The sequence below is a fragment of the Chelonia mydas genome, chromosome 6 (assembly GCF_015237465.2).
Source record: "Chelonia mydas isolate rCheMyd1 chromosome 6, rCheMyd1.pri.v2, whole genome shotgun sequence".
NCBI classification, from domain to species: Eukaryota; Metazoa; Chordata; order Testudines; family Cheloniidae; genus Chelonia; species Chelonia mydas.
The window spans coordinates 20,798,568-20,824,565 of NC_051246.2; the positions used below are offsets into that span (position 1 = coordinate 20,798,568).

The 25,998-nt window shown below is 49.0% G+C and overlaps 2 protein-coding genes across 9 annotated transcripts in view; both read right to left on the reverse strand.

Annotated features, from left to right (window-relative positions):
• Positions 1 to 25,998, reverse strand: part of LOC102943481 (NACHT, LRR and PYD domains-containing protein 3) — a 509,145-nt gene that overhangs the window by 393,107 nt on the left and 90,040 nt on the right. The gene's annotated exons all lie outside the window — the stretch shown is intronic.
• Positions 1 to 25,998, reverse strand: part of LOC102941014 (NACHT, LRR and PYD domains-containing protein 3) — a 64,315-nt gene that overhangs the window by 14,673 nt on the left and 23,644 nt on the right. For 2 of the 8 annotated variants that reach the window (XM_037899487.2, XM_037899488.2), the window contains 4 exons: positions 20,693 to 20,863; positions 16,903 to 17,073; positions 13,848 to 14,021; positions 4,448 to 4,618 (listed from right to left, as the gene is read on the reverse strand). In XM_037899487.2, coding sequence (XP_037755415.1) covers positions 4,448 to 4,618; positions 13,848 to 14,021; positions 16,903 to 17,073; positions 20,693 to 20,863 — 687 coding nt within the window. Of the gene's footprint in view, positions 1 to 4,447; positions 4,619 to 4,677; positions 4,700 to 7,401; positions 7,660 to 13,847; positions 14,022 to 16,902; positions 17,074 to 20,692; positions 20,864 to 25,998 lie in introns of those variants that run through there. The other 6 variants (XM_037899489.2, XM_043549321.1, XM_043549320.1 and 3 more) reach the window with 5 other exon arrangements.

The window sequence follows — 25,998 nt, forward strand, 5'->3', positions numbered from 1 at the left end:
AACAACAACAGAAACTATGTTCTAAGAACTTTAAGGCTGCAAAGTCAACCATTCAAAACCATAGGGAATGCTAGACTTAGGGTTCCCCTGCAACCTAAATTCAGCCCCCTTGTTTGTTTGCATTATGACACAATCTATAGTTACACGACCCCCCTGCTGTTTTTTCTATAGCTCCTTGCCTGATCCAGCAGACAGGGCAGATGGTGCACTCTAAAGGAGCAGCCATGCAAAATTTCTTTTTACCTGCAACATTCACTTTGTGGTCCCAGACCTTAATTCTGTACCAAATATAGAAATATGAATTTCCTCCTGGGCCTCTCTCTGTTGCTCTCACCATAGTATCCGAGCGCTTCACAAACACTAATGGATTATTTAGCTTCACAACACTCCAGGACAATAGGTGGTATCAGCATCCTCACTTTCTAGGTGGGGAGCTGAGGTACAGAGAGATTAAGCTAAAAAAATGTTCATTAGTTCTGGGTCCTCGAGACCCCCTAGACCCTGGTCTTCCAGAGTCCTTAACATTTTAATAGCACATTACATGTTCGAAGCACAGCTCCAGTCAGCCTCCGTTGCAGTCATGAGTGCTCAACATTTCTGCAAATAAGGCCCCAGGCATCTCAGTTTGGCACCCAGAAAGCGGCTAACTGTGAACATTTTGGTTTAGGTGATTTGCCCAGCACCGCACAGACACTCCATGGCAGAGGCAGGGAGCAGACTCCAGGGCAGCATTCAGCTGCCTTAATCCTTCTTTCTCTTCCTGTAATACCCAGCCTCATTCACTGCCCACCTTCTGACTTCTGCAACAGGGGAGGCAATGGTCCTACAGACAACGGCCTCATTCACTGCACAACCCTGATTCATCCGCAGAGTTCAGCCCACTGCTGTTCACTGACTTCCTTCCACAGGACCTCTGCCTCATAGCATGAAAGCATAGCATTAAAGACTGCATCATAATGTACATGCACGGGGTGGGGGAGGGTGTCAAATTAGTTTTTCATGGGCAACCTAAAGTCTGAGGATTTCCTCATTTAAATGTTTGACTTAGCAACGGTAACATTCTTTTAACAGGTTTAATGTAATTTTCTAATTAAAAAAAAAAAACAACAATCCTGAACACTGTAAATCCATTACATGGAATCATAATTGACCCCCAAGCTGGGCCTTCAGCAGTGTTCTCACCTTTAGAACACAGCTCAGAGCGCTATCACTTGAGCCTACAAACTAACCAGTAACAGTAGTAGGCTGCTATCCTCTATGTGGATCGGGCATTAGAGGGATTAAACCCACTGGCAAAGCATGTGTCTCACAGCTATTGCAGGGTATGTCTACATAGCAAAAAACAAAAACAAAACAAAAAAGTGTGTTTTAACTCAGGTTAGCTGCCCCAGGTTAAAACAGAAGTGAAAACACGGCAACTCTGCTTTTAAGTTAGGTTAGCACCTTAATTAAAATGTATAGGGGAGCCTGGGCTTTAACGTGAGCTACTAACATGAGTTAGAAGCCATGTCTTCACTGCTATTTTAACCTGAGTTAGCTAATGCAGGGTAGCTAACCCAAGAAAAGGACACAGGTTTTTGTGTGCACACGCAGTGTAGACATACCCTGAGACTCAAGCCGGTGGGAGCAGCTGCAGAAGCACTGGGTGGGAAGGGGGTTAACTGGCGCCCGGCGAGGGCCACCCCTCTCCCACAGCACCCTGGACTCAGAACTACGCATGGAGGATGCACCCCTTGGGAGGCACTAGTACCCATGCAGCGTCCTCCCTCGCCTCACCATGTGGTCTTGGGGGGAAACTGCAGGGAGGTGTCAGCTGCAGACATAACTGGGCCACGCTTTTGGATACTGATGAGGTCAGAGCGTTTTCTAAAGTTCTGAATAGGAATTTGCTCATCTGTGCTGTAAATTCCCCCTTCCTCCATTCCCCTCAGCATGCCTGTCCCCCCAGCTCAGACTCCCTTTACGCTCCCTCACACGCAGTGGTGAGCTGGAGCCCGTTCGCACCGGTTCGCTGGAACTGGTTGTTAAATTTAGAAGCCCTTTTAGAACCGGTTGTTCCGCGAGGGAGAACCGGTTCTAAAAGAGCTTCTAAGTTTAACCGGCCAAAAGTGGCGCCTTAGGCGCCAACTCCACGGGTGTTCCCGCCCTGGAGCACCCAAGGGGAAAATTTGGTGGGTGCAGAGCACCCACTGGCAGCTCCCCTCCCCACCGCATCCCCGGCCCCAGCTCACCTCCGCTCCGCCTCCTCCCCTGAACGTGCCGCCCCTTCCCCGCTTCTCCACCCTGCCCCCCGGCTTCCCACGAATCAGCTGTTCGTGCGGGAAGCCTGGGAGGGCTGAGAAGCAGGCGGCGGCTTCGTGCTCAGGCCCAGGGAGGCGGAGGTGAGCTTGGGCGGGGGGGGGGGGGTGCGAGGAGGGCCGCCTGCGCTGCAGCAGGTAACCCGGGGGTGAGGGGGGCGCGCAGGGGAACCGCTCCCTGCCCCAGCTCACCTCTGCCACCCTCGGCCTGAGCGGGAAGCCGCCGCCTGCTTCTCAGTCCTCCTCGGCTTCCCGCTGAACAGCTGATTCGTGGGAAGCCGGGGGGACTGGAGAAGCAGGGCGGGGCGGTGCGTTCAGGGGAGGAGGTGGAGCGTAGGTGAGGTGATCTGGGGCTGGGCACGGGGCGGGGAGCTGCCAGTGGGTGCTCTGCACCCACCAAATTTTCCCCATGGGTGCTCCAGCCCCGGAGCACCCAGGGAGCGGGTGCCTAAGGCGCCACTTTTGATGTGATCGGTGGGGGAGCAGCCGCTCCCCCTGCTCCCCCCCAGCTACATTCCCCCACCCCTAGAAGCCAGAGGGACCTGCCGGATGCTTCCTGGGAACTGCCCCAGGTAAGCACCTCCGGGACTCCCCACCTCGCTCGCTGGCAGGTGCCTCTGGCTCTTAGGGGTGGGCACCCACTATGGTGGCCCATGAGACCCTCCTGCTCGGTTCTGGGGGCAGTCAGGGGACCGGGGAGGAGGGTGGATAGGGCAGGGGTGCTGGGGGGGGGGCGCATCAAGGAACGCGGAGGGGTTGGATGGGGCAGGAGTCCCGGGGGGCAGGGGTGGGCAACGACCCTCTCGTGGGGTGAGGATGGAACCTGCTGTTAAGATTTTGGCAGCTCATTACTGCTCACACGCACTTACCAACATGTAACCCTCCCCCTCTCCAATTCAATTCTGAATGTGGCTCAGTGAATCCAACTGAGCATAAGCGAGTCAAACTGAATCAGGCCTGCTGTAACCAAGGGACCAGATCAGGGGACTTGAGAGGGAAAGCAAGTCAGGGGGTGGAGGGGTGTAAAAAGGTATAGGTCAAACTATCCCTCCCCCTTACCTGGCCTTACACCGTCTTCTGGCTACTTGGTTTTAAGAGCTCAGCTCAGACTCCCTTACACAATTGGGGAGCAGGTGAAAATAGGTCTAGAGGCATCTAAACTAGTCAAAGAAATTCACAGTGTGCAGGACTGACTGAGGGCAGCAGAGCCACACAGAGCCTGCGGCTTTCCTAATTGGACTATTGTCATATCCTCTGTTTCTGCGAAGATCCACGTTATGTTATTTGCACTCCTCTGTGGATCACACTAGGAGAAAATGCTTTTCATCTGTGTGCAATGAATGGTGGGGGATGGGAATAGTGGTAAAGGCCCTTTCCTTTCTGCCCCTCCCCCCCCCCCCCGCCCATTCCCGGCCCAAATGAACCAGTTTGAACCTAGGTCATTGATTAGTAATTTCCTTCATGTGAGGAATGTCTCCATGGTAGCAGCAGGACTGTATCTCTCAGGGCTAGGACCAAAGTTCTGCCCCACACGCTTCCCCTACTGCCTCCCCACCAGGCTCTCAGGAACAGATTCTTTGAAGGGCCTGAGATCTCAGCCACGCTGGTGCTGCAGGTTTGCCCTGAAGCTTCCTCCGAGAGCACATGAGGAGGCCAAGTCCTTCCTGGGGGAAGCGCAGTGATATTTATTTTATTTGTTCATTTATTTTTACAGTTCGTTCTGGAGAACTGAGGGGGCAGGTTCTGTCCAGCCTACCCAGGAGAAGAGGATTCCAGTGCTCCAGTTCTGGGGATGCTGCAGTTCTAAGGGGAGGGACATGGCAGCCATGTTATCTTTATGTCAAGACCGAAAGAAGAGACTTGGGGAAATAACTCGCTCCTGAAATCTACACAACCAAAATTTAAATCAATTGCAAAAGCTTCTCTTGTTCTTTCCTTCTTCCTTCCCCCCACCCCGCCCACCTCCTTTTTTCTCCCACGGTTCTTTGTCTAGTTGCTAGGCTTTGTCCCAAGGTTAGTTCTTGTGATGGTGGTAAAGGATTTGAATGGAGGAGCATTCATAGCGGGGCAGTGACCCTAGTAGAAAACACTGAAATCACAGTAATGCAATGTTCAGAGAGACAGAGTACAGGGAGCCAGCTGTTACTTACTTTAATATCTGCAGCCTGCAGTTGGGATGTTTCAGTCCCTCACACAGCAGCTGCACTCCTGGATCTCCCACTTTGTTACGCCCCAAGACTAGCTCTGTCAGGGTCTGACTGGTGCTGAGAACCGAAGAGAGAGCCCCACAAGAAGCGTCGGTGAGATTGCACCAGTTCAAACTGTAGGAGATGGAAAACAGCAAGGAAGATAATCACTCGTTTCCTCCCTGTTTGTGGCAATTCTCTTGCTGATGTCAGCATCTGTGTGTAAGGAGATGGTTCATTCAGAAGAGACCAGTCACAGGGCTCTAGCAGGAGGCTGCAGGATGTCAGCACCAAAGGCCCCTGTGTGGATTCCGGTCCATTTGCCCCAGCTCTGTCAGTCACCCCAAGTACCACAAGGGAATGTTCAGAGGAGCTGAAGGGAAGGAGGCAGAGTGTGTGTGTGCGGGGGTGTGGGGTGGGATGTTTGTAATGAACTGGGGAATCCTAACACCAGGCACTGAAGAACAGTGCAAATCCTTTCCCAGTGCTGGTACTCTGGTTCCTTTCTGCTTATGCAAATGAAATCTAAAGCGTCTGTAAAAGGTCCTTTGCCTTCCCCAAACCATTCCCCAGTGTCTAGTACAGGGGTGGGCAAACTTTTTGGCCTGAGGGCTACATTGGGGAATAGAAATTTTGTGGAGGGCCACGAATGCTCACAAAATTGGGGTTGTGGCACGGGAGGGGGTGCGGTCTCTGGGGTGGGACTGGGAATGAGGGGTTTGGGGTGTAGGAGGGTGCTCTGGGCTGGGACCGAGGGGTTCAGAGGGCGGGAGGGGGATCAGGGCTGGGGCAGGGGTTCAGGAAGGGGTGCAGGTTCTGGCTGGGGGTGCGGGCTCTGGGGTGGGGCTGGGGATGAGAGGTTTGGGGTGCAGGAGGGTGCTCCAGGCTGGGATTGAGGGGTTTGGAGAGCGGGAGGGGGATCCGGGCTGAGGCAGAGGGTTGGGGCATGGGGAGAGGCTCAGGGAGTGCAGGCTCCAAGCGGCACTTCCTCAAGTGGCTCCCGGAAGCAGTGGCATGTCCCTTCTCCAGCTCTTACAAGGAGGCGCGGCCAGGTGGCTCTGCACACTGCCCCATCCGCAAGTACCGCCCCTGCAGCTCCCATTGGAGCACGTAGGAGCCAGAGAGGGGCCATGCTGCAGCTTCCGGGAGCCACGTGGTATGGCTCCCGACCCATTGTCCCAGCCAGAGCGGGGCCAAGCCACGTGCTCCAGCCCCCGACCCAGCGCCCTGGCCAGAGTGGGGCTGAGCCACATGGTGCAGCCCCGACCCAGAGCCCCGGCCGGAGTGGGGCCAAGTCGCTGGTGCGGCCCCCAACCCAGCACCCCGGCCAGAGCAGGGCTGAGCCGCATGGTGCAGCCCTGACCCAGCACCCCAGCTGGAGCGCCGGAGCAGGGCCAAGTTGCGTGGTGCGGCCCCCAACCCAGCGCCCCGGCCAGAGCGCCGCAGAGCCACTGATGAGGCCCCCAACCCAGCACCCCGGCTGGAGTGGGGCCAAGCCGCTTGGTGCGGCTCGCGGGCCAGCTTAAAACGGTGGTTTGCCCACCCCTGGTCTAGAACTATGAGCCATGCCTGTGGGACCAAAACCCTTCCAAACTGGAAGACGAATTACATTAGTTCTCTCCCAGTCAGACTCCCAGCTACGTATATGGCTGATGATAGAACCCTTGACTCCCACCATACTCCCAGCCCATCTGTTTATCACAGCTGGGTTCCCTGCTCCCAGAGGGACCTTCTGGGTGCGTGAGAAAAGACCTTCCTCCCCTCCCTGTATCAGACCCACTTACACAGGCTGGGGGGGGGTGGGTTTACAGAGGTTGTAAAATGAAGGGACTCGCAGTTAATATGTTACATAGTTGGGACACATGATCTTAGGGACCAAGTAAGAGATCGCCCAGATAAACTGCATGCTGGTGCGCTGACTCCACAATCAAAGCACATCTGAATGGAGCATCTTTCTTGGCCTATTGAATTACTATGGGGGTTTGTAGTTAATAAAGGGCTCAGCCGTGGAGATTAAGTTGCTACATATGAAAGAAGCCTGGGCCTGGATCCCAGAATGCATCATTGGGATATCTTGGGACACTCAATTAAGATCTCTGAGCCTCAACTTCTCTCATCAGTGAAAGGCAGGTAATAACTGGAGCTGGCTGAAGTTTGGGGGGCGAATAGTCTATTCACCAAAAGATGCAATTTTGGGGCAAACCCAAATTATTCATGAATTTGGCACAGATTTGCAGAACAGTTTTGGCCAACGTTTTTCCTCAGGGCTAGATTCACCACGCTGAAGGAGGAACTAGTGGCTTCCTTACAGCCTTTAGCCCAGCGGGTAAGAGCACTCACCTGGGTCTGCGGGGAGACCCTGGTTTGAATCCCCACTGTGGAGCAGAGACTAGAATCCAGGTTTCCCTGCCCTAGCCTATGGGTTATGTTGGCAATCTCTCCCAAAGGTAGGGAATTGAGGGAAAAGACTACTGCCTCCAATTCGGGGGGTGTTTTAATGATCTGCACAGTTTTGAGTCATTGTTGCTGTGTGTTCCCCCCTCCTTTAGTAAAAGTTTGCTTTGGTTTATACATAGATTCAGGACTTGCAAGTGGGGAAGTATTCCCATATAACCTCTCCGATGGACTGCAACCTTGTTGTGGTGGAGAGGCCTGAGTGGGCTAAAGACCGCAGAGCTATATCATCCGGAGCTTTTATACTCCTGGTAGGGTCCCCCTTGGCGAGCAGTTCTGAGGCAAGGCTCCTGACCGTGGTCCAAACTTCAAAAGACCCCAACGGCGTCAGGGTTTTCCTCCTGTCAAGTTTTGTGTGGTTACCACTGGCACATCGGTTTCCCCACGTTAAAATATTTCACATGCAGGCCTCTGCCAAAAGGTTCACACCTGCACAAAGTCCTGCGACAATGGACGAGTGGCGGGGAAGACAGGAGCAGTGATCTCTGAGAGTCTTTAGTCACAAACCTGCATGCAGGCGGCAGCCCTATGATGGTCATTTTGTGCTTGGTTGAGACAGAAGTGCATTTCGGCAGCAGCGGCTGTGACTGAGCAGGGCCTTTTCAGGATCCCCCCCGCTCACCCCAAATGGGAAGGGGGCTAGAAAAGGTGCCCCAAACATAAGTTGTCTCACACTCTTCCGACTGGATGACTGTATCCAGTGGGATCACTCAACTCTGCAGCTGAAATGAGATATGACAATGAATTTTGCCACCTGGAATGTCCGCACCCTTATGGACTCTCAGCACAGTGAATGCCCAGAAAGAAGAACTGCCATAGTTGCCAGAGAACTGGCAAGACTCAACATTGACATTGCAGCTCTTAGCGAGACCCGCCAGGCCAATGAGAGCCAATTAAAAGAGGATGGAGGTGGCTACACCTTCTTTTGGAAAGGAAAGCCACCTGAAGAGAGCGCATTCACGGGATTGGCTTTGCTATCAAAAATAAGATCGCCAGTCACCTTTTGGAGCTTCCTGTGGGGATCAACAAGTGTCTCTTGACTCTTCGGCTCAAGCTTAGCACAAGCAATATGCCACGGTCATCAGCATATACACCCCAACACTCGGTGATGAGGAAGACAATAAGGAGCAGTTTTATAGCGCTCTCGATGCAGTCCTCACAGCCACACCTAAGGCAGACAAACTCATCCTCCTGGGAGATTTCAATGCCAGAGTTGGACGGGATTCCCAACTCTGGAGCGGCACAATAGGCAAAGAAGGGGTGGGAAACGTAAACCCTCCTCAGCAAATGCGTGGCACAAGACCTGCTCATCACAAATACCATCTTTAGGCAGAGTAACAAATTTAAGTCCACCTGGAAACATCCTAGGTCCAAACACTGGCACCTCCTTGACTATGTTATAGTCAGAACCCGAGACTATACCAACATCCATATAACACAAGCTATGAGGGGTACCGATCACTGTTGGACAGACCATCGATTCGTAAGATCAGTCATGTACCTGCAGCTCACTCCACCACACACGAAAGCAGTACGAAGTCAAAGCACTTCAAGACCAAGCCAGCTGCAAGACGTTCCAGAAACATCTGTTTGAGAAACTCTCTAACATGCCAGACAACATCATTGACATTGAGCATTGAGATCAACTTAAAAACACCATTCACAATGCATGTGCTGAAACCATAGGATATTCCACTCATCGGCACCAAGACTGGTTTGACGAAAACAACGAGGAAATCCTAGCATTAATTCAACAGAAAAGAACTGTATTTTGTAACTGGCAAAATGATTCTTCTAAAAAACAAAAACATGAGGCCTATCACCTGCTTAAAGCCAAAGTCCAAAGGAGGCTACGTGACATCAAAAACAAGTGGTGGCAAGAGAAGACCTCTGAGATCCAGGGTTTTGTAGACCAGGATGACAAGAGAAGCTTCTGTCAAGGTTCCTTCCCCACTCTGAACTCTAGGATACAGATGTGGGGACCTGCATGAAAACCTCCTAAGCTTACTTTTACCAGCTTAGGTTAAAACTTCCCCAAGGTACAAACTATTTTACCCTTTGCCCTTGGACTTCCACTGCCACCACCAAACATTTATCTGGGTTACTGGGAAAGCGTTGTTTGGAAACTTGTTTCCCCCCAAAATCCTCCCAACCCTTGCACCCCACTTCCTGGGAAAGGTTTGGTAAAAATCCTCACCAATTTGCATAGGTGACCACAGACCCAAGCCCTTGGATCTTAGAACAATGAAAAAAGCATTCAGTTCTTGAAAAGAAACATTTTAATAGAAGAAACAGTAAAAAGAACAGGATGACCTCTGTAAGATCAGGATGGTAAATACCTTACAGGGTAATTAGATTCAAAACATAAAGAATCCCTCTAGGCAAAACCTTAGGTTACGAAAAGACACACAGACAGGAATATTCATTCTATTCAGCACAACTTATTTTCTCAGCCATTTAAAGAAATCATAATCTAATGCATATCTAGCTAGATTACTTACTAAGTTCTAAGACTCCATTCCTGTTCTGTCCCCGGCAAAAGCCTCACCCAGACAGACACAGACCCTTTGAAGTTCTCCCTCTTCCCAGCTTTTGAAAGTATCTTGTCTCCTCTTTGGTCATTTTGATCAGGTGCCAGTGAGGTTATCCTAGCTTCTTAACCCTTTAAAGGCGAAAGGATTTTTCCTCTGGCCAGGAGGGATTTTAAAGGTGTGTACCCTTCCCTTTATATTTATGACAGCTTCTTTCATGCAACAAAAGCTATATATGGGCCAAGCTCCAAAGGCCTGACCCCCTTACGTTCTCAGGATGGCTCCGCTCTCCTCAAGTAGAATGCAGCCATTAAACAAAGCTGGAAGGAGCACTTTGAGAGCCTACTAAACCTCGAATCCACGGTCTCTGAAGACACCATCGACTTTATTCCACAATGCTCAGCAATGGAACACCTTGCTGATCCCCCATCTTTTGAGGAAGTCCAGCATGCCATCACCCAGACAAAAAAAAATCACAAGGCACCAGACCCAGACGGCATCCCAGCTGAGATTTTTAAAGCTGGTGGAACAATGCTCCAGCACAAACTTTACCAACTCCTTGACAAAAATCTGGACCCGCGAAGAAATTCCACCTGACTTTAAGAACGCTAACATTGTTACAATATTTAAGAAAGGGGACAAATCACTGTGCGGGAACTACAGAGGTATTGCTCTCCTCTCCATCGCAGGGAAGATTCTTGCCTGGATCCTACTAAACTGCCTCCTCCCCCTTTCCGAGGAACTCCTCCACAAATCACAGTGTGGCTTCAGGCCATCCCGAGGCACAATCAACATGATCTTCATGGCAGGACAGATTCAGGAGAAGTGCAGAGAGCAACACCAGGAACTGTTCATGGCATTCATCGACCTAACCAAGGCCTTTGACTCTATCAATTGTGATGCCCTATGGAAGGTGCTGTGTAGGTTTGGCTGTCCACAGAAATTCATTTCCATTATCAGACTACTCCGTGATGGGATGACTGCCACCATTTTGTGCAATGGCTCAGAGACCGAACCATTCACCATTTGCACTGGTGTCAAGCAGGGCTGTGTCATTGCTCCAATACTCTTCTCCATTTACCTTGCCATGATCCTGATTCTCATTCGTGACCACCTTCCTGATGGAATCAGGACTGAGTACCGTATGGATGGCCAACTCCTCAGTCTTCGACGTCTCCAAACAAAATCTAAGATCATGAGAATTGGCATCACTAACCTTCAGTATGCAGATGACTGTGTCATTCTTGCACACACAGAGGCTGACCTGCAAAGCACCCTAAATCTTTTTGCAGATGCCTATTACAGCCTGGGTCTCTCTCTCTCTCAACATCAGGAAAAGCAAGGTACTCTACCAGCCCTCACCTGCACAAACTACTCTTCGTATTCCACAAATCACCATCAGCGAAGAACCCCTGGAAAATGTGGACCATTTTCCATACCTTGGCAGCCACCTCTCCCAAACAGCCAGCATTGACACAGAAATTGAATATAGGATCCACTGTGCCAGCACGTCTTTTGGAAGACTACTCAAAAGAGTCTTCAATGAGAGGGATCTACAAACAGGTACCAAGATCTTGGTCTACAAGGCAGTTGTCATTCCCACTCTTCTCTGTCGGTGTGAGACCTGAGTAACCTACAGATGACATCTCAAGCGGTTGGAGTGGTTTTGGCAGTGCTTCCTCAGGAGGATTCTCCAGATCAGCTGGGAAGACTGACACACCAACATCAGCGTTCTCTCTGCAGCCAACATCAGCAGTATAGAAGCGCAGATCATGAAATACCAACTCCGCTGGACTGGCCACTGTGTACATATGCCTGTCACTCGCCTCCCAAAGCAAGTTCTCTTCTCTCAGTTAAGTCAGGGAAGAAGGGCCCATGGAGGGAAATGGAAACATTTCAAAGACGTACTGAAAGTACATTTTACAAAGGGAGGCATCAACCCAACAAACTGGGAGGACTTGGCGCGGAACAGAACACAGTGGCACCACACCATACACCAAGCCACAGCTCACTTGGAGGAGAACAGACACTCTCATGAGACAGAGAAGCAACAAAGGAGGAAAGAAAGGGCACAACACTCCAGCCAACAAACTATATCTCCTCCAAGATTACACCTGTCACTTCAGTGGGAAAATCTGCAGGGCAAGAATTAGGCTCCTCAGCCACTTAAAAACTCAGCAATGAACCCCTTTGGCAGACATCATCCTTGCACTGAGGGATAGCCGAAGAAGATTCCCCTGTAAAGGGTGCCCAGGGGAGGTACACAGTTGTCCCAGGTTTCTGGGTGTGAGCTTGAGCCCTTCTGTTTTGTAATTTTAAGAGGAACCCCTAGATAATGAGCCTGGCCCTCGTTGCTGCCGGACAACACCTGGCAGAAGGGTGATGTCTCTGCTCCAGCAACACAAAGGGGCCATAAAGCTCTTCTACCCAGCCACCTGAGGATTCCCGCTGTAGAGGAATCCCTGCATGTCACAGAGCTGGCATTAGACCACTTCCCACAACCTCCCTGGTGTGTGTGGGGCGGGGGGCATGGCAGAGTTTCAGCAATCCCCAGCTCGGGGATTTGGCACATTAGAGCCAGACCCAGGTGGGGGGGAATGACACTGTACCAGGCTCATTAGCCCCTCCCATTAGTTGACCTAATACCTCCCCCCCACCAGTGCAGGATTGGTCCCTAAAGTACACTTCCTGTGAGTTGCCTAGTCTAGTATGACAATGTCCCAAGTGATGGAGCTTCCACCACTTCCAGGTGGAGACTATTCCATGAGCTAGTCGATCTCCCAGCAGATCTGACAGAGCAGCACAGCAGTGAAGCAGACACCCTTCAGCTGTGTATCTTCCCTTCCCATCCCCACCCCCTACATCACCATCAGTGAGTTACTCATTCCCCACCCTATTCCGGGCTGTGAGGGAGAGAAGAGGCTGCTGGCACCAGGGAGAGAAGCCACCATCACTATAGGACTCTCTGCAAGTCCAATTACTGCTGACGGGGAAGGAAACTACTAATTTCATCTCCTACAGGGAGGCACCAGTGATCTGCAGGTCTTGCTCACCAGGAGTGGACAAGAAGCTGTAGCTGCTCTGACCAAGGGGAGCTGCAACCCCATGGTGGCTCCTAGAGGAAGCAGGAGGGAAGCAAAGGGCGTGGGGTGGTACTTGCTGAGAGGGGAATTCATTGACAGATGGCTCCTTTCCTCACATACAGGGATCACTGATAGTTGCTGATTGGCTCTCTCTGCTGCAGGGTGCATAATGGAGAGTGGCAGCTTGTCAGCCTTGAGAAGGAAGATGCCAAACATCACCGATTATGGGAATAAAAGGAGAAAACAAACAGCCCTGAGATGAGTCCTATCCATCTACACACTGATAGGCAGAGTTATGAAGCTTTGCTTGAGGACTGGTGGAAATAGATGGGGAGAGAAGCTACTCAGCCCTCCAGGCAAAGGATTGGACATTCTTGGAAGACAAGGGGGGTCCTGCATTAGAGGTTGGGAGTATTAACCCCAAACCTCCAATGATGGAGCGAAGCTGCTGAAAAAGGAGGCTGATTTTGCCATTCACTCAGCTAGTGCTTCTGAGGGTTCAGCATCCAACATGCAGGTTGTTTGGAAATCTGAGCAGAAGCTTCACAATGGGTGTTGGAAAATCTGTTGAAAGTCTCCAGATTTTCCCAGGACATCACAGGCCAGCGGTGTGGGGGTGGGGTGGTGGAGTGTCCGACATGAAGAAATAGAAACTTATTGATACAGAAGAGGGAAGAACAATAGCTTTGCCCAGCGGGTTTCTCTTTTATTTCGTTTTAATTGCAAGTCCAACATAGGCACTCATTCTGGCCTGCCCTACTTCTAACCATAAACACACACATCCCCATTCCCACTGGGCTGCACTTCAAAGGGTCTGTCTTCACACTGGTGGGGTCTCTCTGCTAAGAGTAGCTCGAACGTCAAAGGCAAGAGTCACTGGAGCTGAAACGGGGGGGGGTTGGGAGGGGGGAGGTTCAGAAGAGCCAGAGGGCCAAGTCCTCTTTTCTCTTAGTTGTTTTAAATTATCAGGGTGTCAAAAGTCATTTAAATAGCTGTAGAATGGGGGTTGGCTAAAAGGTAAGAGTGCGCTCTTTTTAATAAATGCATTTTATTAAGGGTTGTTTAAAAGAAAAAAAAACTATTTATCCTCCCAAAATTGGGGCTGTGGGGCCAGCTGTCTGGTGTGGGCCCAGCTTTACTTACAATCCCCAAACAAGACAGGCTGGTGCATGTTGTGAGTCACTGACACAAGTGCTGGAGAGACAGTAAAGGGATCGGAGACCAGCCACCCCCAGGGGTGAGCGCTTTAAACAAAGGACACCTGTAAATACACAGAGGTGGCCAAACGTTACTTACATCAATCTCTGTAATTTGCAGTTTGGATGTTTCAGTCCCTCACACAGCTGTTGCACCCCAGTATCTCTCAGATTATAATTATAACACATATCCAGCTCTGTCAGGCTCTGATTCGTTCTGAGAACAGCAGCGAGATCCCTACCACAAGTGTCTTTGAGATGACAGCTTTCTAACCTGCAAAAGAGAGGAAATCCAGACAAGAGTGATCAGCACGTGAATTTCGCTCGTCACAGCTGTTCTGACAAGTGGCCTTGCCCACCAGCCCCTCTCCTGACCAATCAGCATTGAAATTGGGCCAAGAGTCCAGTGCTAGCTGTGAGGATATTTTTAAGACAGCCATGCCTGGCAGCACATGCAGGTTCAGAAACAGAGAAAGACAGAGAGAGAGAGAGTGCAATCACACTTTGGAGATGACCCATGCTTTGCTTCTAATAAGTAACCATCTCTCTCAGCTTTGTCTAAGTCTCCTTCATAAGAATCCATGCATATTACACTAGGCCCTGCCCCAAGCCCCACCCCTTGTCCAATGAGAAGCCAGTGTTGGGTGGGACTTCCTGATTCAGCCCCAATGCTTTCTCGTCACCCTTATCAGCATTAAGAATAAATCAGACATTTCAAGCTCCAAACCTCAGCCATCAACCAATGAGGAATAAGGTTTGGGGTAAGAATTCCTCTCCGACACCACCCCCACCTCTTCCCCTGACCTTTGAGTGTATCTACGTCAAAGAGACCAATGACAAGATCAACACTAGCATTCAGACAGCACAGGTTTTCCAGAGAAGCTGACAGAGACACTGCCTGGTATGGTGATGGAGTTCTCAAGAATTACCATCCTTGGAGACTTCAGCATTTACATCAACAATATATCTGATCTAGTCTACCCTTTTCACCCAGTGATTGTCACATGGAGTCTCTGGGCCTACACACACACACAAAGCTGGTCACACCCTGTATCTGATCTTCATAATGAACGTCGATGTAAGCAACAATCGTTGCCCTATCCCAATCAGACCATCCTTTCCATAAAATGGAGAGAAGAACTCTCATCGTCTCCAGGCAAAAGTTCTGGCCATGGTGGCTTGTCCCCAGAAGCTCAAAGACCCAGCTATGTTCACAAAATAATGGTGCCCTACCAATCAAGCAAGGACTTGAAGAACCAGTGAGACATCACAGTCACTGACTGACCACTGCCATCAAGACATGGGTTATAGAGTACCACCTCCCCTGTTTGAGCCTCACAGAGCTCTACGGTTTCTCAGTTCCTAGAGACTTCAGCTTCTTTGGTTGAAGGATCCAGCTTTCCTTAGATTTCAAGAGTTCTGACCTCATGTCCTTCAGGTGATGGATGCAAAAATGGCTGTCTGTTTCTGCTTATGCATCCTATTTCCCAAAGTCCATTGTCTCTTTTTCAAGAGCCAGGAAGGCTTCCTGGGGGGTACAGCCTCCGTCCTCTGTTGGGATTGTTAAGTGGCCACGGCCGCCACCCCAGACTTGCTAGTTTGATAGTTTTGTTTACCTTCTATATAAATGTACTGACCTCGTCTTGCTCAATTTACATTGGAGACAGAGTCAAGCAGATGAAACAACATTCTTTTGTCTAGGACAGACTGGGCTTCCGCACTGCCTGCCAAACATATTTTAAGACCATACTTCCAGCTCACCTCTGTAATTCTTTATACACCAACTGCACATACATCACGCAATAATACTAATGACCAACGTGTCCTCAGTTTACATATGATCCCTTACATGGCACCTTCTAGATACAGATTCTGACAACAGCGAGCAGGGACAGTGAGCGTGTCAGGCCTGATGTGAGTTACGGTATGATGTGCCCGCTGCCAGCTGGCACTGAAGGACACCCTGGGTCACAGGATCCCCCATGGTTGGGGCTGAAGCTGAAACCCAAATTGAGTATTTCAGCTCAGACAGGGAGGTTTAGAATCCTCGGGGGTCCTGGGGCCTCTTTTGATCTTTCCATGTAAAACTAGTAAAACCAAAGTATCAAAAGTTAGTAAAGTGATCTATAAAATAGGCTGGTAGCTGAAGGTTAAGAGTGAGCGCTTTTAAATAATTATTAATAATTGGGGGTTTTAGGGAGTCTAGGGGGTACTTGGCATGGTGGAGGAAATCTCTTGCGCGCCAAAGCCATCCTCTACATCCACTTCCATCCAGCATTGGGAACCCGCACCTGATCCCCCTCCCCAACCCCTAACAAAGGAACAGGTATCATGTCACGCGTCTCTATGGGCAACCCAGACTTGCAAATTAGATGCAAACCTGTAAGTTGGAAGAACTGGCCGAGCAGGGGCATTGTACAGGCTTCCCAATTAGTCAGTGATGAGGGCTTTGCTCCTTTTCTACTGCTAAAGCAGTGCTATGACCTGCCGCCCTCCGCAGAGTGGCACAACTTACAGCTAAGACATTTGCTAATGTATCTCTTCTGGATATGTTTGGACAAAGGCTAAGACAGCATGAAGAGTGCCAGACCTTCATTGTACCTAACTACCCCTGCCTTTTCCCTCTCCCTCATTCCCGCCTCTATTTATCTAAGTCTATTTTATTAATATAACCTCCACCCTAATGTGTTATATCCAGGTAGCATTATCATGTATTTGTGCAGCTTCAGTGAGTTGTAAAACTGCTTTCGTATTTGGGAACAAATACAAGCTGTATGTGGATCTTCTCTTTTGTATTTTTTACGGACTCTTTCTTTACAAAAAAAAAATCAACAGGAAAAAAATCACAAAAAGTTGTTTAATATATTTACACCACTGCCCTCCCTCCCGTACCCTGAACATATATATTCAGCAATGACCAGGGGCTGGAGAGCCAGCTGTCTGGTGTGGGCCCAGATTTACTTACAATATCCATTTTCCGAACAGGGCAGCTGGGCGCACGTTATGAGTCATTGATGCGGGTGCTGTAAAAACACTTAACTTTCATCTTCTCCATGTAGCTGCAGGGAGCAGACATCAAACACCAGCAAAACACCCTGTCAAGCACTTTACATGGAGGACACCTGTAAATCCAGAGGAAGCCAAATGTTACTTACCCTAGTCTTCGCAATTTGCAGCTGGGATGTTTCAGCCCCTCACACAGTCGCTGCACTCCAGAATCTCCCAGAGGATTGCCATTCAGGTCCAGCTCTCTCAGGTTCTGGCTGGTTCTGAGAACACCAGCGAGATCCCCACAGCCAGCACCTGTAATGCAGCAATATTCCAATCTGTGGGAGAGAGCAATGCAGAGTATAGTGATCACGGCATGAATGGGACTGTTCTGATAGGTGGCCCTGCCCAGCAGCCCCTCTGCCTGACCATTCAGCATCCAGATGGCCCAGATATTTCAAGCACCAAACCTCTGCCATTGACCAATGGGAAATACAGTTTGGGGTAAACTTCCCTCCCGAAGCCCTGTCCCTAGCCACCAAAATTGACTCCTGCACAGCCCCCTCCATCACTACAAGAGATTTGTGATAAAATTGAGAGAGATGGCAACACGGTCATATCAGACAATACAGGGCGGAGGCACCTAGTTGGGAATGATAGGTGGGCACGAGAGTCCATCATTCCTCAGAATGGAGGAGAGAAATAACCTAATCTGTGTTGACATCAAAATGCTCAGGGTAAAAAGAATGGTTACTTACCTTACAGTGACTGATTCGTCAAGATGTTCTATGCCTGTGGATCCCACTCATTGTATGCGTGCACCCTCTGTGCAGGAGTTAGAAAGTTCTCTCTAGCAGCTTCCATTGGGGTCATGCATGCACCCTGCATAACCTCAAGTTCCCCCTCTTGCAGGCATAAAGGGTGGAGCTACCCCACCCCTCGGTTCCTTTGAGGCTCAGATTCCACAGGGGACAACTCTGAGCTACTGGGAGGGAGGGCAGGTTGTGGGATCCCCAGGCACTGAACATCTTGAAAAATCACAGTTCCTGTAAGGTATGTCACTGTTCTTTCTTCTTCAAATCTTTGTGCATGTGGAGCCCACTCATGGTGATTCCCCAGCAGGTTGGTTGGCCTGGAGGTCTGAGTCAGGAGTTCATGTGAATAAGGACCGGAGGAGTGCCTTGCCAATCTGCAAATCTGCTGTTCATGCTGCCACCAATGAGTAATGTTTGGTTGGACTGAAGAGCACGTCGCTGCTCTATAGATTTTACTAACAGTACTTCGTTGAAACATGCTGCTGAAGAAGACAGAGCTCTCATTAAATGTGCAGGATGATCTAGTTTATTAAATTTGATAAGCTGTACTGACATAGCCAAAAATCAATTTAGACAGTCTCTGTGCAGAAATCAATCTATCTTTGACTTTACTACCATAGGCCACAAAAATCATCTGGGTGATTTTCTAAAATACCTTCTTCTATTCAGTAGAATAGACCTAGCTCCTTTCTTCCTGGGAACAAAATAGTGGGCACTTGTCTTTGATGGCAAAAAGATCTATCTGAAGAAATCCCCATTCATGGGAGACTAACTGAAGGACTGTACCTTTTAATGTCCACTCGTGAGAGGACGTGCTCTTCCTGCTTGGCTGATCCATCAGGATATTACACCTACCAGGAGAAGCCATACTACGATACTGAGTTGATGCAGAATGCATCATTCCCATAGCAGTATGGATTCTTGACAAAGAGTCCAATCTTGCTGCCTCTGTCTCTTGATATACATGGCTGTGTAATAGTCCACTAAGATCTGTATTGACAGGCCCTTTGCAACTGGGAGAAAGGACCTGCATGCTAAATGGATAGCCCTCAGCACCAAGACATTTAAGTGGCCCGCTGAATCCATTGCTGCCCCAAGACCATGAGTCTGCAACTGAACTAAGCGAGCTCCCCTGTCTAGATGCATTGGTGATCGGAGTCTTGGCAAGGACCGGAGTTTGAAATGGAATTCCTTGACATATATTGTTAGGGATTAAAAGAGACAAATGAAGAGACAAATGACCCCTTGGGGGATTTCAACCCTTCTTCATGTTGTGAATGCTTGGGTAAAATACTGATTCGATCTGTGACTGTAACAGCCTTAGCTCGAGTCTTGCAAAGGGTGTCATGTAAGTACTTGAGGCCATGTGGCCTAACAGTCAAAGATAGACCCTTATGAGTTTTGAGGGCAAGTCTCAATCTGAGATATTAGCTGACACATGTTCTGAAATCTCTCTTGAAGGAGAAAGACATTTGCAATTCTGGAGACCAAGATCATCCCGATGAATTCTATTGACTCTGTCAGAATTAGGTTTGATTTCTTTAGCTTGACTGTGAGACCCAAATCAATTAAAAAGGCATGACATCAATGCACATAAATTAAAGCATATCAAACCTCCATTTGACTGCTCACATTCATGAAGAAAGTGGCCTTAATACTCTGTAACTTAATCTGAATTAAGTTACAGCAAATTAAACACTGATCCCCTACCAAGTAGGCCAGGCCTGGAAGTAGCAGCGAGACATCACAATCATTGACTGACCACTGCCATCAACACTTGGTTTCTGATACACTCCTCCCCTTTATGGTTCTCACAAAGCTCTGTTTGTCTCACCTGGGACAGATGAAGCAGGAAGGAACAAACCCCAAGTGTCAGTGTTGGGAAAAATCTAAGAAGAAACAAATATCTGCACAAAGAATTCTTCACATCTGCTCATTGGCCATGGAAGAGGACAACAGATCCTCCTCCTCCTCAGCAACCACTAAGTCAAACCCCACTGAATTATTCAGGACTGTCAATCACTCTGTCAACCTAAAATGTCTCTTCATTTCCATAGCCCAGCACCACGCTCTGGGAGGGACTGCTACCCACTGACATCCCTTATCCCCTTGGCACACGGACCCCTGGGACAATGGAGGATGTTCCTGACTCCTCTTGGCTTATACTTTACTCTTCTTTTGCCAGCTCTGGAGATGCTTGAGACAGATGTGTAAAAGCCTCCTCTGGAGGAGAAGATGGCAGGAGGTGATGCCCACTCAGCTGCAGAAGGAGCAACAGAGGGGGTACAAAGAAGGCCATCCTGTCTGCCCTGAGAGCCCCCTCAGAGGAGGAGAAGATGGTGACTCCTGCCGAGGGTATAGAGGAGCAGCACAGCTCTGGCCTGGCCTTTGGAGATCTCAAAGCTGCAGCCGGACAGCATGACAGATGGAGAAGTGGATGGGAACACCAGCCAGGAGCATTAACTGAAGAGGAGTGAGGCCAAGCACTGCACCATGTTTGAGACAGGCATCGGACTGCGAGTCGGCCTACACACTGACTATGCAGAGCTCCCTGCAGCACCACCATGCAGCGAGAGCAGCCTCCTGTAGGAGACCAAGAGCCACTGCTTCACCTCCAACCCCACCTTCAACTGCACGGACACCCAGTGCTACACTGAGGATAAAACAGAATAGTGAACAGCTGCTGATTCAGTGAGCGCTCTCCATCCTGTGCACTGCATGAGGCAGGGCTTCTCTGGAACAAATAATATGTGGTCATGTAATTAAAGAATGTATTGTAATACATATGCACAGGGCAGCTGAATTAAGGTTACCCAGGCAACTTTAATTCTGGCATTCCCTAACTTCTGTGCTTGACTTTGCAACCTTAATGCTCTTTTAACATAGGGTGGGTTTTTTTGTTTTATATCTAACACTTATTCCTCAAGTGGGGGCGGGGACTGTTATTAGTGCTCCAGTTTGGACCTCTATTTCCATTTTCCAAATAAGACAAGCTCTCAGGCTGTTATGAGTCACAGATGTGTCAGGGGCTGGAGGGACACTCACCTTTCACTCACCTATGTACCTGAAAGGGAGCGGACATCTTACCCCATCCTCACACCCTGCTGAGTTCTTTGCTTCAAAGAAACCTGTAAACACTCACCTCAGTTTCTGCACTTTGCAGTTTGGATGTTTCAGTCCCTCACACAACAGTTTAATTCCTGAGTTTCCCAGGACTTTATCTGACAGGTCCAATTCTGTCAGGGTTGGTTTGGTATTGAGAACAGAGGAGAGATCCCTGCAGCAAGCGGCTGTGAGAGAGCAATTCATAAGCCTGCAGGAGACAGATAAACAGAAAGGGAAATTAGTACTCCTGTCTGTCCAGTTCCCTCAGTGGGTACCAGTGACTATCTACAAAGATTCCTTTAGTCTGGGAATAAAATCACAATAAAATCGCTGTAGTAGTGGATGCTAAGGACACAATACTATGGGTGGATTTCAATCCACATGCATCTGTAGCTCTCATTGATCACATACATATGTTATTCTAAGCCAAAGTTCCCAAACTCCATCCCTTGAGCAGAAACACTTGGGCTTCTCCTACTAAAAAGAACATGATTATAAAGGAGGGGTCAAAGGAGTGGAAAGAAATGGAGGGAAGGAATCTCAATGGTAAATAATGAAATGCTGCTGCACTGGAAGATATATTACAGTTTTGTGGATGGGGGGAACCCGTTCTTCTTTCTTGCTCCATCATTTCTACTTAGCACTCAGAAAACAAACGACCACCCATGGAATATGTAGTATTGAACATTCAGGCTTCATAGAGGGGCTCAGTTTTGCCCAAGTCTCAAGCCCCACCTTCCTCTCCTAGTACCCCTGGGACACTAGAAAAGGCTGGAATTTCTCTAGCAAGGCCAATCAGATAGATTGTAACAACAGTTTCACTGGAGGCCTAGCCTTCCACCAGTGCAGCTCCCCTGGTGGCAGACTGTCTGCTAGCATTAGTAACCATTGCGTCCTCTGACCCTGCTCTTAGAAAAAATGTCAAAAGCCATTACTGCAACCCAGAGAGCTGCACCAGCAGTAGTGCAAAGTGGGAAATTTGCAGTGTTCAGAGCAGACAAGGCTACAGTGTAAATAACAGTGACCAAAGAACAGCAAACAGGGAAATCTGTCTGGGAGCTTGATAGGGGGATCTTCCTCCTTTTTTCTTTTAGGCTAAGGACTAGGAAGAGAAGGCAATGATGGCTACTGAGGCAGCAAGAGAGGTGACCTAAACAGGAGAGGAGACAAAGATGTCTGGGTGCAGAAGCTACGGAATGTACAGCATTCTTGAGTCGGTGTCTGACAGGAGAGAATTATGTATGAACTGTTGCCTGGTAGTGCTTGTGACAGAGAAGATCGGAGGAGCAAAGATGCAGATGGAGACGATGGAGTTCAGATGGGGATTTGAAGACGTGATGGAAGAGAGGAAGCTGCATATACAACTCAAGATTTACAGACACCTGCTGAACAAGAGGACCTGAAAAGTGTCTGCTAGACAAGGGAGTGACTCTTGGAAAAATGTGACCACAAGAACAAGGCAGAGGAAGAGACCAGCTGATGAAGGCGAGGAGGAGAAGCAATGAGAAGGTGAGGTGATAAGGAAGAAGAGATGATGGAGGTACCCTTGGATCAGAACTCTAGGAAGGATGGGGGACTATAAGAGAACATAGGTCAGAATGATATGCTGATAGAAAGAACAACAAATGGGAGGGATCCTGGGATTCACAACAATACCAGGAAGAGGCAGATCTATGTGATTAAGGGCTTCTTACTAAAAAGGACTGACAGACCTGTCACCAGAGCAGATCCAGAGAACAGAAGGGTGTGCTATCTGCCAGGAGCAAGGATATGAGATATGGACCTGAGGCTGAAATGGAGCCTGATAGGTGTGGCAAAAAAAATCCATGGATTGTCCTACATGTCAGGAAAAATAACAGTGCCAGTCTCCTGCTAGAAGACACCAAGGACAGCTAAGTTTGGCTGGGGAAGATGCTTAAAGAAGTAGAGGCTTGGGTGATCATCAGTGGAACATGTCCAGTCCCTAGAGGAGAAGGGCGAAGCCGTGACACAATAACGCAGTTCCACACTTGGCTCAAGGATCGGTCCTGTGAGGAAGGTTGGGGGATGTTTGACCATGGGGATGCATTCATAGAGAGGGGATCCTTTGATGCACGGGCTAAACCCGAGCACCTGGGGTACTAACCTTTGGGGATCAAGGCTGGCACAACTGATAACAGCAGTATGTGGTGCCAGTGCTAGTTTTCCTTCTTCTCCCCTGTGGCTTCTGCCCAGAAACCTCCCTCGTTACATCTCTGCATTCTACAGCATCAAGGCAACACACAGGGGAAATGAAATGGGGGGAGCAAGGGAGCCTTAGTTCCAGCCTAGTTACGTTCTGGAATGGAGGACAAGGCCCATGCTGAAGTTCCCCAGAACCCAGGAACAGGAAGTGTCCATCATCCCTCTAGTGCTGCCTCTGACCAGGGTGCTTTCTGATACCCTTACATGCCCCATCCACATCCCTTCCCTGGGGATCTATTCCTTCATGTGGAGCTCTAGGATCATTACAGCCTTAAGGTTCCAAGTCTCTGTGGATCTATTAGCCCATATGGGCTTCCCCATCCATGAGGCTGTGGAGCTGACCTCACTGTTGCTATGGAGGAAGCCTCCTCTTCAAAGATCATCAACTCCAGGGAAGATTCACTCCCAGAGACCATCCATCTCCCAGGTCATGACCCCCACCGCCTCATCTCCATTGCCTCACAGAATTCTGAGCAGCGTGTGAGGAAGATTTAAGAGGATGTTAATAAAGATCTCTTTCCATCATTATTCTACATTTAGAAGATGGTAGTGCCCCAAAGCTCCAAGCAGAATTGCAGCTCCATTGTTTTGGGTGCTCTACAAACAAAGATAATGACACAGTCCCTACCCCGGAGGGTTACAGTCTCAGAGAAACAACCAGATAAAGGGTTAAGGGTGGGGAGAGAGCATACAAGCAAATTAATCTAGTGACAGGGAACTAAGAGTTGTGCCACTTTTCTTACTGCTGGGTGTTTTGTTTTTTTAATGTGAAATTGGGATAGAGATGAGGAATAGCAGGAACATGTGAATTAGTAAAAGTAAGGAAGTAGGAAAGGCAGGAAGAGAGACGCCATCTTTAGCCCCTGGAGGATCTGCGAGATCTACTTTCACAGTCGCTCCACCAGATTTTAAAAAATTACAAGAACTTTTGGGAAGACTTGCAGGCAATCTTGATCTAAAGCTGTCAATGGTGCAAGAAAAGGCCCAGCACCTCCTTTCTGATACCCATTAGCCTAAACAGGGATGGACTGTTTTTAATAATGAAGGCACCCTGGAGCCAGCTAAAGTGTCTGGCTTATACCAGCAATCATCTCCCAAATCCATGTGGGCCGGTTGCCTCTCTCAGGGCCATCCACCTGCATGTGAATATTTCTATTCCCATCTTCTCCCTTGCTCACTGTAATAGCTGTTAATAGAAGTGATGACAAGCCAGTGCTGCTAGATCTATCCCTGAGGATGAGGAGGCCAAAAGCTGGATCTTCTAGCGAGGCAAATGTCCGCACTCTAGATGAAGATGGCTAACTATCAGACAGCGTTGGCTGAATATGATTTCCTCACTTGGGAGAAGCTTCTCTCTTCTCAAGCAGTTCACAGATGATGGCAAGAAGCAGGTGAATGGGGTTGTTTCTGAAGGTCAGCAAGAAGCCACACATGCCTTTCATGCCAACAAAAGTGTCTTGGATGCTGTGCCCACATCAGCTACAGCAAAGACAGTCTCATGGCTGAAGAGTTCAGGTCCAGCTGACCAGACCATAACTGAAGACCTTTCCTGTAAAGATTTGGGATTGTTCCATGTCAAACAGAGGAGACCTTTCAAAACCTTAAGGGCTCCATGGTCACCCGAGGCCATCTGGCCTGTATGTCCCCTCAGTGTGCAAAAAGCCAATGCTCTTCCATTTCACAGAATCATAGAATATCAGGGTTGAAAGGGACCTCAGGAGGTCATCTAGTCCAACCCCCTGCTCAAAGCAGGACCAATCCTAGAGGCCAGGCTCATCCCACCCTCTAATGGGCCAGAAAAGCTGAGAGATATTCATTCCTCTGCCAGGCACAAAACCAGGAATCCACAGCAATGACCTGCAAGTACTCTGGGAGTTCCTCTACTGCACCATGTGCTAAATAGGGGATATGATGTTCCAGCTGAGATTCCCAAACTAATTTCTGCCATGAATTCACATTCTCCCCACTTTGGGGACCAACTTTTCTTTATCCAGGGTTCTTTCATTACGTAATTATCCAGCTCGGTGTTCTCTTTTGCAGAACGCATGAGCATGGAAGCTGCTATTGAGGCAGTGAATGCACAGCCAGGGCAACCGTCAGTAAAAATCAGTGTCTTGCAGTGTGCACATATGCACCACGGCAGTGCTCACGAACCACAGATTTTGCCTTTTATGTTTTTCAGAAGAAGCCCCAAGGGACCAAGCAAACAGAGGGGGTTTTGTGGGTTTTTTTTAAGTTGACACGGTTTTGAAATTCAAACGTTCGAATGAGAAATGCAATGCTATATCTTTGTTAATCCGAAGGATGGGGGATGGCATTAGGGCCAGGCCGAGCAGAGACCTGGCAGTCTCCCCTCAGCTGCTGTGGGGATGGCATGCAGCAGAGGTACGAGTGGCAGAGTTGGCTGGAAAAGGAAACAGTTTGTCCATTTTTATCAAAATTATGAGGTTTTCTGATGAGCCGCTTGACAGCTGACGGGGCCAGTTTCATAGAGTGTAAGGCCAGAAGGGACCGTTAGATCATCTGGTCTGACCTGCCGCATGCACAGGCTATTGAATTTCACCCAGACACCCCTACGTTGAGCCCAATAACTCCAAGCTGTCAAAGCTGTCACAAACGGATGGGCAGTGGCAGTGTGGAACTGCACCGGGAGAAGACTCATTGCACCACTGCAGCTGCTCTGCCAGTGTGTTGAAACAGTGCAGAGGGGCATGGTAGTGGCCATGATGCAATTGCACTGGCTCTGAGCAAGGTTAAACATAGACGGTGATGTCATCCATTGTGCACTGTTGTAAGCACGCATGTGTGTGGACGTGCAATGTTACAGGTGTGTTAGGAAGATGCACTGATGCTATTCTCTAGCATAGACAGTCGCAGAGACTGCTTATCCACTCATCACTCTGTAAAACTGCTGGAGGAACCCAGGTTCAGACTCTTGGGTGTAGGAGCAGAATGTTTTCCACAGCTAGAACCCCTTGTCAGAGGGGATCAGACCGAGCCCTGGCCTGGCCATGTCCCGAGCAAAATGCAAGATCGTCTCTTTGCTAGTAACAACACCAGAGTCAGTGTGAGATGGTGAGAGATGAGAGAGTAAAATGAAGAAAAAGAAAGAAATAGAAA